We start from the raw sequence: 17,395 nt of genomic DNA, 5'->3' as shown, positions 1-17,395 counted from the left end.
AAGTACCGTGTGCCTTGAGGATCAGCTAGTTTCTCCTAAGTCAAACCTCCACTCCCCCACCCCACAAGTTTGCAGAAGCCAGATATGTGGCTGCTGGTGACTATAAACCATAATTTGGTCAATACCATGTTCTTGAAATTAACTTTTCAGTGTTTACTGCCTCTCCTTGTAAAAAGATGTGTGCCTAAGGATCGGATCACAAGGAACAAGTGCCTCAGATTAACAGAAATATTTTTTATAATTCAATTCTTCTACTCACTGGCCCAGAGTATCATTAAATCGAGGATCCAGTTCAATGTGATATTTCTTGAGGTAGTCAAACAATTCATCAGTTCCTAAAACCTTGGCAATTCGAACAAGCTGGAAGAAAAATGTGAAAACCTTTTAATATACTGATGGACTTGATTGTGACAGGACCAATGTAACCCATCATTTACTTTGAGCTTTCAAATCAAGTCAGTTGAAACCATGATGGCACAGCAGACACAAATTTTACACCAAGAGCAAGATATTATTACAATACTCAGCAGTAACTCAATAGAAGATGTGGCTTCTAAAAAATAATCAGTATTAACTTTTCCTTAAGAACTGCATTATCTGACTTGCATACAACTGCCATCGGCCTTAGTTGGTCACCTTGAAAGAGAAATTCAAGGATCAGGACGGTCAGTCATCAACTGTTTTGAGAACTACCGAATTTTTTAAATGATTAACCATACTTAGACAATTACAAATCGCTTCCTCCCTGACTTGGTAGCAAAGAAACAATCACCTTCAAAAGACAGGAACTGCCTGACAAGACAAACTGTGATCCAAAAAAATTCCTTTGAACTAAAAAGATGAAGGTAGCAGCCTTGCATAATATAATCTCAAAATCACCTATTAGAAATTATGTCAATGTTGAGGAAAAGACGAAAGGTTGCTGCGAATGAGCCAACACTTGTTCCTCAGGTTTCTCCCCATCTCCCTCTAAGATACTCCATAACCAACAAAGAAAATAAATTTGTGCAAAAGGGCTTAATTGCCCAAATGTTTCAATATTTTAAGGAGATTGTCAGGATCAGCTAGTATTTAAATTTTTCAAGTTTTTAAAAAAAGTTTTATTAGTGTCACAAGTAGGCTTACGTTAACACTGCAATGAAGTTACTGTGAAAATCCCCTAGTCACCACACTCCGCTACCTGTTCGGGTATACGGAGGAAGAATTTAGCATGGCCAATGCATCTAACCAGCATGTCTTTCTTGATTTGATTTATTATTGTCACATGTATTAACATAGTGAAAAGTATTTTCTCTTGTGTGCTATACAGACAAAACATACTGTTCATAGAGAAGGAAACGAGAGTGCAGAATGTGTTACAATCATAGCTAGGGTGTAGAAAAAGATCAACTTAATGCAAGGTAAACCCATTCAAAAGTCTGACAGCAGAAGAGATGATGTTCTTGAGTCGGTTGGTACGTGAACTCAGACTTTTGTATCTTTTTCCCGATGGAAGAAGGTGGAAGAGAGAATATCCGGGATGCGTGGGGTCCTTAATTATGCTGGCTGCTTTGCCGAGGCAGCAGGAAGTGTAGACAGTCAATGGATGGGAGGCTGCTTTGCATGATGGATTGGGCTACATTCATGACCTTTTGTAGTTCCTTGCGGTCTTGGCAGAGCAGTAGCTATACCAAGCTGTGATACAACCAGAAAGAATGCTTTCTATGGTGCATCTGTAAAAGTTGGTGAGAGTCGTAGCTGACATGCCAAATTTCCTTAGTCTTCTGAGAAAGTAGAAGCGTTGGTGGACTTTCTTAACTATAGTGTCGGCATGGGAGGACCAGGACAGGTTGTTGGTGATCTGGACACCTAAAAACTTGAAGCTCTCGACCCTTTCTACTTCATCCCCATTGATGTAGACAGGGGCATGTTCTCCTTTACGCTTCCTGAAGTCGATGACAATTTCCTTTGTTTTGTTGACATTGAGGGAGAGATTATTGTTGCCGCACCAGATTCTCTATCTCATTCCTGTACTCTGTCTCGTCATTGTTTGAGATCCGACCCACTACGATGGTGTCATCAGCAAACTTGAAAATCGAATTGGAGGGGAATGTGGCCACACAGTCATAGGTGTATAAGGAGTATAGTAGGGGGCTGAGAACACAGCCTTGTGGGGCACCAGTGTTGAGGATGATGTGAAGGATTTTGGACTGTGGGAGGAAACTGGAGCACCCAGAGGAAACCCAGACACGGGGAGAATATGCAGGTTCCGCACAGTGACCCAAGCCAGGAATCAAACCCAGGTCCCAGGCACTGTGAGGCAGCAGTGCTAACCACAGCGCCACCGTGCCGCCCTATTTCAGCTGTGTAGAAGATCAGCAGCTGCATAATGTGAACCCAATCAGTCAATTTGGAGTAAATTTCATAACACGGTATTCATAGCCCTTCCATTGTTAGTAACATCTGGCTCTACAGAGAGAAAGACAACACACATGTGCCCAAATCCTTGGAATAGCTACTGCATTTAATATGTAGTTTGTTAGACTGAAGAAAATCTAGCAAATTTATTTGCTCAATGTACTCATTGTTTTTATAGAAAAAAAGTTAAATCGCCTTAAATTTCTCATTTGTGAAAGTGTCCAATTTTTTCTGTTGCCCAAAACCTCAAGTGTCTCCCCCACTAGGCCACTAACCAATTAATGAACTCAGTAATGCTCTGAAAACATCTGACGAAGAGAACTTAATTAGAATGTGCCAGAGAATTCTAGATCAGCTTGTTGCTTTCGAAGTAACTGAGTCCTCTTGAAATGGGTGATTTAATACCAGTGCTTCCAAATTATTGGGGCGCGCTGTCGACTCTCAACTCAAGGACCACTTTGGAACCAAAGGATCATTCTTGGACCAGTCAAAGTAGGATCAAATATTCCAATGTTGGCAATACTCTTTTGGGCCAGTATGAAGTTCGAAGCAGCTCTGGAAAATGAGACAAGCATTCAGGCCACTTTGATTGTAGCTTGGGCTTTAGTGGGTGATGAGAAAAATGGGTCTCTGATGACACTGACAGTTCAGGTAATCAACGATCAACAACACCCTTACAAGTGGGAGATTATCTGTATGCATTTAGAACAGCTTCTTCCCTGCTGCCACCAGACTTTTGAACGGACCTACCTGATTTAAGTTGATCTCTCTCTAGCTCTGACTGTAGCACTATATTCTGCATCTTCTTTCCTTCTCCCCTATGTTCTATGTGAACGGTTTGCTTTGTCTGTATAGCGCGCAAGAAACAATATTTTTCACTGTATACCAATACATGTGACAATAATAAATCAAATCCATAACACTTCACAATAAAATTGCTTTTTTGTGATCTGGCTTGCACTTGGTTGTACATGAACTAAACAAGTGAGCAGTCAGGTGGCTATTTTTATTTTGAATGTGGGATAGGGAATAGGGAAAATAAAGATTGGTGAAGCTGAACGTAGAAAACAGATGAAATGCGAACGCCTGTGATGCTACTCTCATGGCACATCCCTCCAAAATTCAAGTATTTCAACTTTCAAAATTGGCTCTGGTTTACCATCTTAATATGGTTTAACACTAAATCAGGGAACAGTATCATCTATATACAATGGAGACTTCAAGGAATCTCCTTCAACGACGAATGGGTTGACCAGAAATCTATGAGATCTTTTCAAATCCAAATCTTTGATTTGGAGATCCAGAACAAGGGTTGTGTAATGTATGCAGCCATGTGAGTCTTTTGCTGCATAACCATTTCCACAATGCTCAATTATGGATGGTCAGTGCACCTTTGGTGACAGAATTTGCAACGGTTGCATTTTCTTAATAACAAATGCACATTGCCAAGTTCAGAAAAAAAATGCCTTTTCCTTGTATTTAATCTGTCCAGATACAGAAATGCATTACTCGAAAGGCCAAATCTAAAAGCTACTCGATATTGTCCAGCTCAGGTTGTAGTTTGCCTTCGCTGTAAATAGAGGATTGAGCAACTAGAAAAATAACAAGCAATCACTTCTTCAGAAACTAATAAAGGATCAAGTCTGAACTTGTCAATCCAATCTTTGCATTGTCTGTGATTGGGGTGCATGGCTTTCAATCAAGCTGAGTATTGCATTTCCCAAGCTGCTCTAGTTAAACAAAGCATTAAAATGCCCAGAAATCAGAAAAGCTGCTGGCAGTTTTTCAAAGGCTCAACTAACCCGCTCATTGATCCAAACATGGTGGTGCTACACCTAATAAAATCTTGCCCACATGTCAAAGAGCCACACGAGCTCCTGAAGAGTGGCACACAGTTCATGAGTCACACATTGTCCATTACTCATCTACACCACAGCAATCTTATTGCAAATCACCAGAGACAAAGTACCCGCTAATGCCAAGGCTCATGATGCAAGGTGGAGCGAGAATGTCAGGGTGAAACAGAGCCTCACGTTTGTTCCCTGATCAAAAAGGACAATAAAGTTTTTCTCAAATAGCTCATTCTGACAAGCAAGCATTACCTTCCAGCATTATTTGCTGGAAAAATCGCTTATTTGGCATTCCTGTGCAATAGTTAGATGTGAATCAGACTCAAAGCTGGGGGCTAACTCCTGATGACTTGAAGTGCACCAAGAAAAGCACCTCGAAATGAATCAGGCAGGGCGCTGACAACTGTAAATGCTGAAGACGTAACAGAGAAGGTTTAATTTTAGTTATCAGTGAAATTGCCAGGAAGGAAATATATATGCACATCTCAGTCAACAGCAGACCATTTTTGCCTAAACTGAGATGCAAGGTCTTGGTTGATTTCTGTGAATGATAAGGAAACTAAAGCTGAGAGTTTAGTGCAAAAGATGACTAATTCTGTACGAAGTTCAGTGCATGCAACGTCTTATTGTAATTCTTTGAAAATCATATGAAGTAATTAGATCTCCGGAAAAAAAGTTTGGAACAACTGTCCTCATGGTGACATTTAACCCCATCAAGAAGTTTATATTTGGCAGTTACTATCTTGATGTGACCAAGACCTATAATTCAACTAGATGGGTAATTTACTCTAAGACTTAAAGTTGACAGGAAAACTCAGCATGGCATCTGCTGATGACAGCTCTTAATTCCTTGTTTTAAATGTCAACTGATTTTCAGCCTTCACCTTCTTCCAGCAGTGAGTGCTGGATCATCAAAACTTTACCTGATCATAGTTATCATGTCCATGAAAGAAAGGCTCCTTACGGAATATCATGCTGGCCAACATACAGCCCAAACTCCACATGTCCAAGCTGTAATCATACATCTATAAAAGAAAAGGATGAAGCTAAGGAATTTGAGACACAAAAATATCAGAGATCATTCAAAACATCTGCATCTGAACAGTTAAACACAAAGATTGAACATAAGTTCTAGTTTTAAAAAGTCAGTATTTGCTCTGCTCCTGTTCTAATCCCTGTATCTGAGGTGGGAAAGGCCAAGAATGAAAGGGTTTACCCAGCTGAAATACATAATTATGGGTCAGTAGAAGTGAAGGGAAAATGCAGGAATCTATTATTAAAAAGTCTAAAAAATGCACTTAGAAAATCACAGTATGATCAGATAGAGTCAACATGGTTTAATGAAGGGAAATTATGTTTGACAAATTTATTAGCATTAGGGTGTGTAAGGGAAGCCAGTCAATAATATACTTGAATTTCAATAGGCATTCAATAAGATGTCACACAAAGATTAACATGGAAGGGCTCGTGGAGTTGAGGGTAATATATTAGAATACATGGAGGATCAGTTAACAGACAGGATGGAGTGAGTTTGGATAAATAGGACATTTTCAAGTTGGCCGACTATTATTGGAGCATTGCAAAAATCAGTGCTGGGGTCACAACTATTTACAATTTAAATTTAATGACTGAGAAGTGACATGCAAGCCAGTATAAAAGTAATGTTTGCTGACAATACGAAGCAAGATGGGGATGTAAGTGGCAAGGAGGACAAAGGCTGAAATGAAATATAGACAGGTTAAGCAAGTGGAATATGGAGTATAATATGAGGAAGAGGTTATTCATTTTGGCAATTAAATTAGAAGAGTGGACTTTTTAAAAGGCATGAAACTAAATATTAGCATACAGGAAACTGTAATCATACAAGGAACATATTGTTAGCATGCAGGCACAGAAAGCAATTAGGAAGGTAAATGACACGGTCTTTATTGCAAGGAGACTGGAGAAAGTCAATAAAAGAATCCAGTAAGTCTTGCTACAATTGTATAGAGCTTTGGCGAGACCACATGTGGAGTACAGTTTGCAGACTTAGTCTCCATTTCTATAGAAAGATACACTTGTTTTGGAAGCATAGTGTAGGTTCACTGGATTGGATCTTGGGGTGAGAGGCTGAGTAAACTAGGTCTGTACTCTGGGGTTCAGAAAAATGAGAGGTGATCTCATTGAAATATACAAAATTCTGAAGAGCTTTGGCAGGGGAGACACATTGTTTTCCCTGGCTGAGGAGTCTAGAAAACGGGCCAAGTCTTAGGATAAGGGGACAATCATTTAGGGTTGAGATGAGGAGAAATTTCTTCAGTCAGAAGGTTGTGAATCTCTGAATTTCTCAACCACAGAGGGTTGTGATTATACCTTCATTGAGCAGAATCACGGCCGAAATGAACAGATTTTTGATCTCAAAAAAATCATGAGCTATGGGGAGTGGGCAGGCAAGTGAGGCAGAGGATCTGCACTGAAAGCTGGAGCAGACTGGATGGGCCTTATAGTCTACTCTTGCTTCTATCTTGTTTTCTGTTTTCATGGCAAAGGGTGACATGCTGTACGAGGAGAATCAAGGAGGAAAAAAAGAGAACCTCAAATGTGGAACATTATACACTACCTGCATCCACGAACCATACACCTCTGTCCCCCCCACCCCCCACACTCCTTCAATAGGGCATTCTAAACTCTGTAACCATGTAAGCCAGTATAAATCCTGCATTTTGCTTGTACCTGGTAGTCAACCAGCAGCTCAGGACCTTTGAAGTACCTGGAGGCCACTCTAACATTGTATTCCTGCTCAGGATGGTAAAACTCAGCCAGTCCCCAGTCAATCAACCGAAGCTGTAGAACAAAGAGAGTCAAATATCAACTAGTATATTGACACAACATGCAATACCATAGCTCAACTTTTCCGCACTAGCATTCTTCACAAGAAATATGCTGAAGACAAATAGATACTTATTTAGATTAGTCAGGTCTGATGCTAAAAACGAGAGAAACAAAATAACTCTATTTTTAGTCACTAGATGGAGCTAATGGTAAAGCAGAATACTGCAAATATTGGAAATTTGAAATGAAAATAGAATGCTGGAAATACTCCTCAGCAGGTCAAGCAGCATATGTAGAGAGAAAAACAGTCATTACCTGATGAAAGGTCATCAACCTGAGTCATTAACTGGGTGGAACTAATGTGTTTTAAACTGATACACACGCACAAAGTTTAAGGGGACACCTTTGAATTCAGCATCAAAGATAAAACCACAACTGATCTCTAGCTCCGATCAGTTTCCAATATCCCCCTGGAAAAGGGTAATAAATAGATCAGACAATTCACCCCCCCCCCCCCTAATTTTGCTTCAGTTTAATGGACAAGATCTTATCAAAAGCTCAATGCAACCTTTAAGTGGCAATCTAGTGCCACAACACATTGGAGAACGAGTCAGAGCACATTTCAGTTTAACATCAAATGTCTATGATTCAGCTACTCTCAAACACCACACCCTGCCATGCAAACACAATCCCTTGAAACAGTTAGACCTGCAGTCAGCTCCATACCTTTCTCTGGGCATGGTCAATCATCACATTATGTGGTTTCACGTCCCTGTGCATGATGCCCATACTGTGGCAGTAATCCAAGGCCTGTGAGAATAAGAGTATTAAGCATTTGTTTTTTTTGCATATTTTCCTACCTTTATTCCACAATCAGTTTTTCTCCCATCACCGTTAGCAGAAGGCAACGCGAGAAATATGCTCTATGCCTTCAGCAGTTCCAAACACAGCAATCTGGAGTGGATGATGTCAGGACATCCCCTCCTTCCCGCTGGAGGAACTGGCTACCAAATGATCACAAGAATTTAGGTAAGGAAGTTCTGCATGGGTATCTTTTTCTGTCCCTGGATCCCTCTTCTTCCCTTTAGATGAGGTTAAAGTGACCAACGTGACTTAAATCCAACAGAACTAACCTTCTTCCAGTTTATTGCTTTTAAGTCAGCATTGCTCATGTGAAAAAAGGGCTGACTCCCATAATACACTTTCAGTAATGGCTTTGTTTCCAAGCATTTTGTTCAATATGAAAGCCAGTACATTTGCTTTCAACAATGTGAGAAGAATCGCTAAAGCACCACCTTCTGATGATGGCAGAGGACAGGGAAAAGACTCAGTCACCACAGCACAGAACACAGCCATTTGGCCCATCAAGTTCATGCCAGATTTCTGTGGAGCAATCCCATCATCAGCTCTATCCCCGTGTTTTCCCCAGACCACCAGATGAAGCAGATTGCTTTATCCAGAAGTGAGGGACTTCCCACTAAATGAATGTCAATCACTAGTTAGACATCAAGTGACTGGTGTGGGAGAAGCCTGGTGTGCACACCATTCCCTTTGTCTGCTGATGGTGGGAAGGGCACACCAGGGATAGCCTAAAAGGGAACAAAAGCAGAAAGAAGCTCAAAATCTATTACTGCTCAGTGAATACTATTCAAATCATTATTTATTAGAATTTCCAACTTCTAACTCACCTTCAAGATTTCATACATGTAGAACCGGATGTCATAATCTGTCAAGATCTGATACAGTTGCTAGACAAAGGGAGAGAAAAAAGGGGGAAGTGATGGTGGGTAGGGAGGGGGGAGGGAAGGAAATTTAGCATGAGTGAGTAGAAATGTTGCACGTGTGTCTGGATCAAGCAGTAATAATGAAATACAATAACCACGCTGTAAATCCGCAAGCACCTGCGAGCTCACCTTGAAGTCAGTGTTGTCAATATGCTCGAAAACAAGAGCTGGAGTCCTCGACTGTGGAAAGAACAGGATCATTTTGTGAGGTACATCACAAAGCCAACATGTTAGAAACTCCTTAGGAAACTCAATTTAATCATCAACCATAAATGATAAGCATGAAATGCTGCAGTCAACAAAAGATATCCAGTAACTGTGGCCAATGTGAATTATTGCGAGGCAGAGGTTACAAATGCATTTGCACAGTAGATGTCATTACTTTTTGACTGCACAAAGTTGTAACCTTGTTAAGGCATCGTTTCCCTTTCCTCTTTTTGATGGGTTGCATAATGGACTCTCAGCCAGGAGGTGGTGCACCAAACCTACTTCCAGGCTTCTGTCAATATTGTTTTCAAATCTACTGCTAGACAACGACAACAGCTGCCCAAGATAACTCTTCCTCTTGTAGAGAAGCATTGAACATTGCTTAATACTGTCATTCTTCACATTCCTCCTCCCCAAATTAGAATAACCCAGAATTTGTTTTTAGTCATTATGAAATTATGAATCCATTGTACACAACATATGGTTTACTAAAATCTGGAACACAATGGAAAGCTTAGGAGAGAAGATAGAAATCATAGATTATGAAAAAAAGGAGAGAAGTACACAGAGACTTCTGATGTACTCAGAGTACATCACTGCACTGATGTACAGTACATCAGTTCTTGGCACAAAGCTGAGAATTTGTTCAATAGTCAGAGACATGAACCATGGTTAAATCTCACTACATGATTCCTATAGATGAAAGGTTTGATGCCCAAGATTGGCCCATAGGCTACTTTGATCTGGGTCACAAAAGGTTAGTTCATTCATTTTTTTCTTTCCTCACGTGAAAGGAGAGAATGGACTAAGAGATGGGACGGGGGGGGTGGGGGGGGAGGAAGAAAGACAATGCATGCTGTGCCATGTATAGGGGTCTAGTTTATTGTATAGGATGTATGCATGCTGCACTTTTGGGGTCTGCCTCCTTTAAGGAAACTCCGTTCTCTGCAGAATCATATGCAGCTCCTATTTTCCACCAGTCACACACCGTTTGTTATCCAATGAAGCAGATCTGTTCTGAGATCACGGCAAATGCCATATAACTGCCAGGTAGGAGCCATATCAAAATTACCTGGGAACAGCAGGGATGTCTAGCAGAACAACATGACCTACACTTTCTTGAAAACCTGACAGAGACACCATGAACATGTGTGGTAAAAACCTTACTCCCAAAACACCATTACAGAAATTGCAGAAAGAAGAATGGATCAGTGAGAAATGGATGTGTGGCTGTGTTCATGGGGTCTGGGTATCAATAGCGCTGGGTAGTGAAGTTTCCAACTAGAAGATATGGTATCCTGCCACTTCAAAGTATCACTGAGAGATCTCTTTATGCTGCCATAGTTGAGGCCAATTTACACAGCAGCATCCCACAAACTGCAATGAGGTTAGTCAATCTGCATCTGATGGTGCAATTTGAAAGGAATACATGGAAATAACTCCATACTTCTCTTTAATCATTACCTAATCTTTAATGCCCACCTGAACTAATTCAAGGCCTCAACTTAACATCTCTCACAAAAGACAATACAACACTACCTCAGTATTACATTGGAGGGTCAGCCTCGATTGGGTGCTCAAGTATTGGCTTGGCAGTAAACCCACAATTCTCTAACTCAAGGAAATTGCACCATCAACTGAACTAAGTTGATCAAGCGAAGTAAAAAACTCTTCAAAGTTGGATCTGAGAGTCTGAAATTAATCTGGATCAAGTCAGACAGGTACTCACCACAGGGTCCTTTACCACATCTAGCAGCTTGATGATGTTGGGGCCCCCACGGAGGTTCTCTAATATTTTGATTTCCCGTTTTATTTTCTTCTTTTTCACAGGCTGCAAAATTAACAAAATATACTTTAAAAAACTAATTGAATGGAAAGTGTAATGGGTGGGCAGACACGGGAGGATGCTACTTGGAGGATTCTACTGACATCTTCACACGAAGATAAAATCTGTATGATAGATTACTTTTTTGTACCTTGTTTAGAGATTAAATGAGCACGGTTGACACTCCTCACTCCTGTTTCTCTAGCCTTGCTGCCACACCTCATTGCATAAATCTTGGGTTAGAATGATGATCTGGTATGTGGTACATACCAGAATTGGTGTACCACATGGCAGCTAATTAAATAACAGTGTGCCTTGGTCCTTCTGCTGAAAAGCTGCAAGCTACACAGTGCAGCACTAATATAACACCACTGTTGTACTGAAATAAAAACACAATTTCTTCACACAACAGATTGAATTAATTTTTCAATATCTTGGTGACCATTTAGCTCAAATTTATCCAAAGGTACTTACTGCATATTGACGAATAATTGGGAATAAAGATATAAAGTGAGGAATGTGCAAAACTTTAAAAATACATCTCAATTTAACCTCTGAACGTGTAACTAGTAAGTCATTCACAATTTCTCAAGTGACAAAATGCTAACAAAATCCTCAAATGTAGCACAGGAACAGTAGTAGTTAAAGGCAAACATCCCATTTAGCCTTTCATTATGTTTTATACCCACCTACTACATTTTAGTGATCTGTGCACATGGAGTCTTAAATCATTTTAGTTCTCCACTGTTCCTAACATTTCACTGTTTAAAATATGCACAAATCTTTCATTTTTTGATCCAAAATAGACAACTTCACACTTAGCAGTGTTAGAACCCATCTGTTTTGCCTACTGACTTAACTTATCAATGTCTCTGTAATTTTATAATCCCATTTAGACCATAGTACTTGCTATTCCACAATCTCGGTCATTGATAAACTGGATACATGGCTATCTAAGATATCGATAAATATTCTGGATAGTTGAAGCTCCAGTACATATCCTAGAAGAACAGCTTCAGACACTTCCTTCCAATTTGAGTGCATATCCAACCTGGCTTCTACTACCTAACCAATCTCCCGAATTAGATCAATAATTTGCCTTCAATTCCATGAGCTGTAACTTTAGCCAGCATATCCTTTTGAAACTATCACAGGGGTCAGACTATAGTTGGCACTGACGCACAGCCCCAAGCTGGTCTGCTGTTACTGGAGTCAGATGAGCAGTATTTCCAAGATTGCATGGATTAACCAATTCCAGGCAGCTGGTGTGGATCATCTGCTTCATGAATGAATCAGGAATGTAGTTATTTGGTTTGGTTGCACTGCCAACCCTCTGTACTCTCACAAAAAGGAATGCTGCAATGCTTGAGGACCAGACAATATATTTATTATTTAAAAGAAATCCAAGAGTGTCAACCATTTAAGAACAATTCATTTTCTGAGGTACTCTAGTAAAAAAACATCATTTACTTCAATTTAGGTTCATTCGCTATAAAGATGCTGAGGTAACATTGCAAAATTAGTCCACGTCCATCTTCACAGCAGGGGCAGAGGAAGAGCGGAGCCAGTTCCTGATATGTACAGCAAAGTACGCAGACTAATTTTTAAAAGATATTTTTGTACATAGCGACAAGAAAACCAGGAGTTAAACAGCTATGTTTGTGTCCACAGAGCTGTTAGTATCTGACTGATGTGAGCAAAGTACAGGTTCCTCAAACCATCCAGTAGTTATGCTCCAGAAAACTGCAGTCACCTTGTGCCCAATGCCACAAGAGTGAAACAAATACAATGATCTTATAAAACAGATCATCTATTTTTTTTTTTAAATGGTTCATGGATCAGGGCCTGGACGCACTCTGATCAGAGAAAACTCAAAACAGCCAAAATATTTGGACAAGCCCATAAGTCATGGAAATGATTGCTGACTCCTCCACAATCTCACCAAGGCACCAACAGAGTCCAACTAGAGAGACAAATACCACAAAACATATATAAAGGATACATTACATGGAGCTGCCCCTCTAGCCTTTAGCATTGCTATATAAAATACCTGTGATTTGAAATCTCTATTGCAGGGGTCTGCAACCTATGGCGCACAAGATGATTTTGATTGGCACTCACACAGTCAGTCCAATTAATGGTAAGAAATATTCTAAACCTAACATTCTGTTATTTACTTATCCTGAGATGGTATGCTACGGTGATAAAAGATGCATATAATTTAAATATTGCAGAAAAAAAGGCATGTCAAAGCTTTTTGTCTTGCACTCATTCGGATGCTTTGCAAGAATAGCAGTATGAGGAGAAAACAACAATTTATACTGTATAAGAGAATACTGATCCTAAGTAATATTCACACTGGTAGGCAAGGACCATCTCCAACAAGGGAGAATCTAACCACCTCCCCTTGACATTCAATGGCATTACCTGCTCCAACACTAAGCTCAATGCCCTCTAGGACAAAGCAGCCTGCTTAATTAGCACCCCATCTACTTCCTGAAAGTGCATTCCTTCCTCCACCAACACAGTGGCAGCACTGCATTTACAATATGCAGTGCAGCAACTCACCAAGGTGCCTTAAACAGCACCTTCCAAACCTTCAATCTCTATCACCTAGAAAGACAAGGGCAGCAGATGCATGGGAACAATACCACTTACTCAAGTTCTCCTCCAAGCCACACTCCATCCTGACTTGGATATTGCTGTTCCTTCCCTATTGCTGGGTCAAAGCCCTGAAACTCTCTCCTGAACATCACTGTACCAACACTATACCATAGAACCTACACCACATGGACTGGGTAGACTAATGGGACTGAAGGTGGACAAGTCCCCGGGTCCGGATGGAATGCATCCCAGGGTATTGAAAGAAATGTCAGAGGTAATAGTGGAGGCGTTAGTGATTATTTATCAAAACTCGTTGCATTCTGGGGTAGTGCCGGTTGATTGGAAAACGGCTAATGTTACGCCGCTGTTTAAAAAAGGGAGGAGACAAAAGGCGGGTAACTATAGGCCGGTCAGCTTAACGTCTGTAGTAGGGAAAATGCTGGAATCCATTATTTAAGAGGAGATAGCAGGGCATCTGGATAGAAATGGTTCGATCAATCAGACGCAGCAGTAGGGTAATGAAGTTTGCAGACGACACAAAGATAAGTGGAAAAGTGAATCGTGTGGAGGACGGAGAAGATCTGCAGAGAGATTTGGACAGGCTGTGTGAGTGGGCGAGGATATGGCAAATGGAGTATAACGTTGAGAAATGCGAGGTTATACACTTTGGAGGAAATAATAACAAATGGGATTACTATCTCAATGGAAACAAATTAAAACATGCTACCGTGCAAAGGGACCTGGGGGTCCTTGTGCATGAGACGCAAAAGCCCAGTCTGCAGGTACAACAGGTGATCAAGAAGGCAAATGGGATGTTGGCCTATATTGCGAGGGAGATAGAATATAAAAGCAGGGATGTCTTGATGCACCTGTACAGGGCATTGGTGAGGCCGCAGCTGGAATACTGTGTGCAGTATTGGTCCCCTTATATGAGGAAGGATATATTGGCACTGGAGGGAGTGCAGAGAAGGTTCACCAGGTTGATACCGGAGATGAGGGGTTTGGATTATGAGGAGAGGCTGAGGAGATTGGGTTTGTACTCGTTGGAGTTTAGAAGGATGAGGGGGGGATCTTATGGAGACTTAGAAGATAATGCGGGGGCTGGATAGGGTGGAGGCGGAGAGATTCTTTCCACTTAGTAAGGAAGTTAAAACTAGAGGACACAGCCTCAAAATAAAGGGGGGTCGGTTTAAGACAGAGTTGAGGAGGAACTTCTTCTCCCAGAGGGTGGTGAATCTCTGGAATTCTCTGCCCACTGAGGTGGTGGAGGCTACCTCGCTGAATATGTTTAAAGCGCGGATGGATGGATTCCTGATCGGTAAGGGAATTAAGGGTTATGGGGATCAGGCGGGTAAGTGGTACTGATCCACGTCAGATCAGCCATGATCTTATTGAATGGCGGGGCAGGCTCGAGGGGCTAGATGGCCTACTCCTGCTCCTATTTCTTATGTTCTTATGACTGCAGCGGTTCAAGGCAGCAGCTCACCACCAGCCTCAAGGGTAATTGTGGACAGGCAATGAATGCTGGCCTAGACAGCGAAGCGCACATCCTTTGAATGAATCAAGTCAAAATCCTGAAACTCCCTTCCTAACAAGCACTTTGGTTGTTCTTGCAACGCATGGATTGCAGAGGTGCAAGGAGGCAGCACACTACCACCTTCTCAAAGGCAATTAGAGATGGGAAAGAAATGCTGACCAAGCCAGAGTCACCCACATCCCAACAAATAAAACAAATCTCTTCTACAATTTTTCCTTCAATATTAAATGGAGCCAAAGTACATATCAGAGCTAAAATTCAAGCATGGCATTAATTTCCATTTTTTATACAAGAGCTATAAAAGCCTGATTAAAGTCATTAATAGCAATTGAAAAGCATTCCAAAGTCTTCAGACAGTCTGCAATCTCAGCTACCACTAATTGTCCTGCATATTTCAAAATGCCTTCTATCCCACTTTGATTGCTTGCTGATCCTTCAAATTAGCTGATAAACATACAACAACAATCCAAAGAATCATCTACGGAGCTACTGATACAAGACTTTTCACAGTTGTGTTAATTATGATCCGCCTTCTTGTGAACAGAAACCACAAATAGTTTCTAGAATACGAATGGTATGAGTCTCTCAGAAACCAACTCACTGGCCACAGAACGGCAGTTCCAAGGTTCATGTCAAGTTATTGGCAGCTCCTGACTTCATATCCCAAGATTATTGGAAGTCTCGACCCTCACACCACAGCTACAAATACTGCTCAGCATCATTCATCTGTTTAGCATATTCCATCATTCGCTTGTATAATTTACAACAATTTCTCTGCTCATCTTCCCTATACCATAGAACCCAAAAAGCTAGAACACAAAATTTGGCTATTTGGCTCATCATATCTACACCAAATCGTTGTTTCAGCATGAAAAAAAACCTAATCTGACAAGCTTCCCTCCACCCCCACCCCAATTTTACATCAGTTAATCCTGCCAATAACAAACTATTCATATGTCTCATTTAATCAGGTTCAACATTAGGGTCTCACGAGTGCTTATGGACACAAGCTCTATGCAAGCTGAGGTCTGTGGAGCTTCAGAAGCAGGGCAGAGGATGCCAGACATGAACAACGTGTCAGCAAATCCATGGATAGCTCTGCAAACTTTAAAATTCTGATGGCTGGCCTTCTACAGTCATCTGAGGAACACCCATGCTGTTTGCCCATTTATTCAGTATGTAAATGAAGACAGCCAGCTAATCTCTTGACATTTGACAGGCAACTAAGGCATAAGGCAATCCCCACATTGTTGCTTACTCCCCTATCCTTGACAAACAGTTCGAAATGGCTATTTCAAAATATACCAATTCGGCAGGTGGCTCTCAGCCCACAAACATTATATAGCTCTTTCCCTTGCAGTTACAAATCACAAGGTTGCTATGTCACACATTAATTTTTAATGTGTCTTCGCAATGTTAATTAATTAATTTGGACTGTTGAGTCTTAAGTTCCTAGATCGCAGCAACATGTGCCTCTCCCATAAGCTGGAGGATTCCAAGTACAATTCCTTGATAGTCATTAGTTACAGGTAACTACCTTGCCACTGACCCACATTTGGAAATTCACTCAAAATATGAACAATAGTTTTTGATTTTCTCACCAGCAACTCGGTGCCAATAAGTCACACTGAGACCCATACTATGACGAGCACAAATATACATTACGACATTTGTGGCCAACCTCACAAGAGTATGGATCGTCAGCATGTAACTGTTGGATAAGGAACATACTACTATCCACAGGCAGCATGTATGCAAGAGAACCAGTAAGTCTCCATTCTTGCAATAACGAGCTATCATGAGAATGAAAGTGATTTCAACTTTCCCCTGGCATGGATTGCTAAGTATCAACGGTAAAGCTACATTGGTGAACTGACTCCAGGACTGATTTTGTTTTCTCGTACTCATTAAGTGAGATAAATATGTTGTGTTTAGAACAGTAGCAGAACCAAGGATATATTAATAAACAGCAAAGCAGAAGAGAAAACTAGCTTTGCTCACCATACATTTAAATGCGGAGCCAATAGGAAAGAATTAAAGAAGGGAACAAATCTATTAGTAACTCTAAAATGAGAAGGGAGACACATGGAAAGAAATAATAAGACAAGGAGACTCTGGGAACCCAGTCCTAATTCATGGAGGGTAAACACAAAAATGTTAATGAGGAGTTTGAAGAGAACTTCTGAATATGACAATAAAAGGAATATTGCAGTCAAACCTGGAGGGGCGGGGGGCACAGGCAGGGCGGGGCGGGGGTGCGGGGCGAAGGGCGGAGAGTCCCGCACCGGCAGGTTGGGGGGGCAAGGGCCCCGCGGGGGGGGGGGGGGGGGGGGGGCAAGGGCAGAGGGCCCCGCAAGGGGGGGGGGGGGGGAGGGGGGGC

General features: G+C 41.2%; 1 protein-coding gene across 5 annotated transcripts in view; it reads right to left on the bottom strand.

Annotated features, from left to right (window-relative positions):
• Nucleotides 1–17,395, bottom strand: part of csnk2a2b (casein kinase 2, alpha prime polypeptide b) — a 41,405-nt gene that overhangs the window by 5,583 nt on the left and 18,427 nt on the right. For 2 of the 5 annotated variants that reach the window (XR_013497629.1, XM_078211104.1), the window contains exons 2-8: nt 10,779–10,911; nt 8,972–9,022; nt 8,747–8,794; nt 7,785–7,868; nt 6,960–7,070; nt 5,171–5,272; nt 260–360 (exon numbers count right to left, since the gene is read on the bottom strand). Coding sequence is in view for 3 of the 5 variants with exons in the window: in XM_078211104.1 (XP_078067230.1) it covers nt 260–360; nt 5,171–5,272; nt 6,960–7,070; nt 7,785–7,868; nt 8,747–8,794; nt 8,972–9,022; nt 10,779–10,911 (630 nt within the window). In the remaining 2 variants the exon portion in view is untranslated. Of the gene's footprint in view, nt 1–259; nt 361–5,170; nt 5,273–6,959; nt 7,071–7,784; nt 7,869–8,746; nt 8,807–8,971; nt 9,023–10,778; nt 10,912–11,870; nt 11,922–17,395 lie in introns of those variants that run through there. The other 3 variants (XR_013497628.1, XM_078211102.1, XM_078211103.1) reach the window with 2 other exon arrangements.

Source organism: Mustelus asterias, chromosome 4 (genome assembly GCF_964213995.1).
Source record: "Mustelus asterias chromosome 4, sMusAst1.hap1.1, whole genome shotgun sequence".
In the NCBI taxonomy this organism is placed as follows: domain Eukaryota; kingdom Metazoa; phylum Chordata; class Chondrichthyes; order Carcharhiniformes; family Triakidae; genus Mustelus; species Mustelus asterias.
The sequence above is the reverse complement of the archived record's forward strand: the minus strand, read 5'-3'. Positions and strand labels throughout refer to the sequence as shown.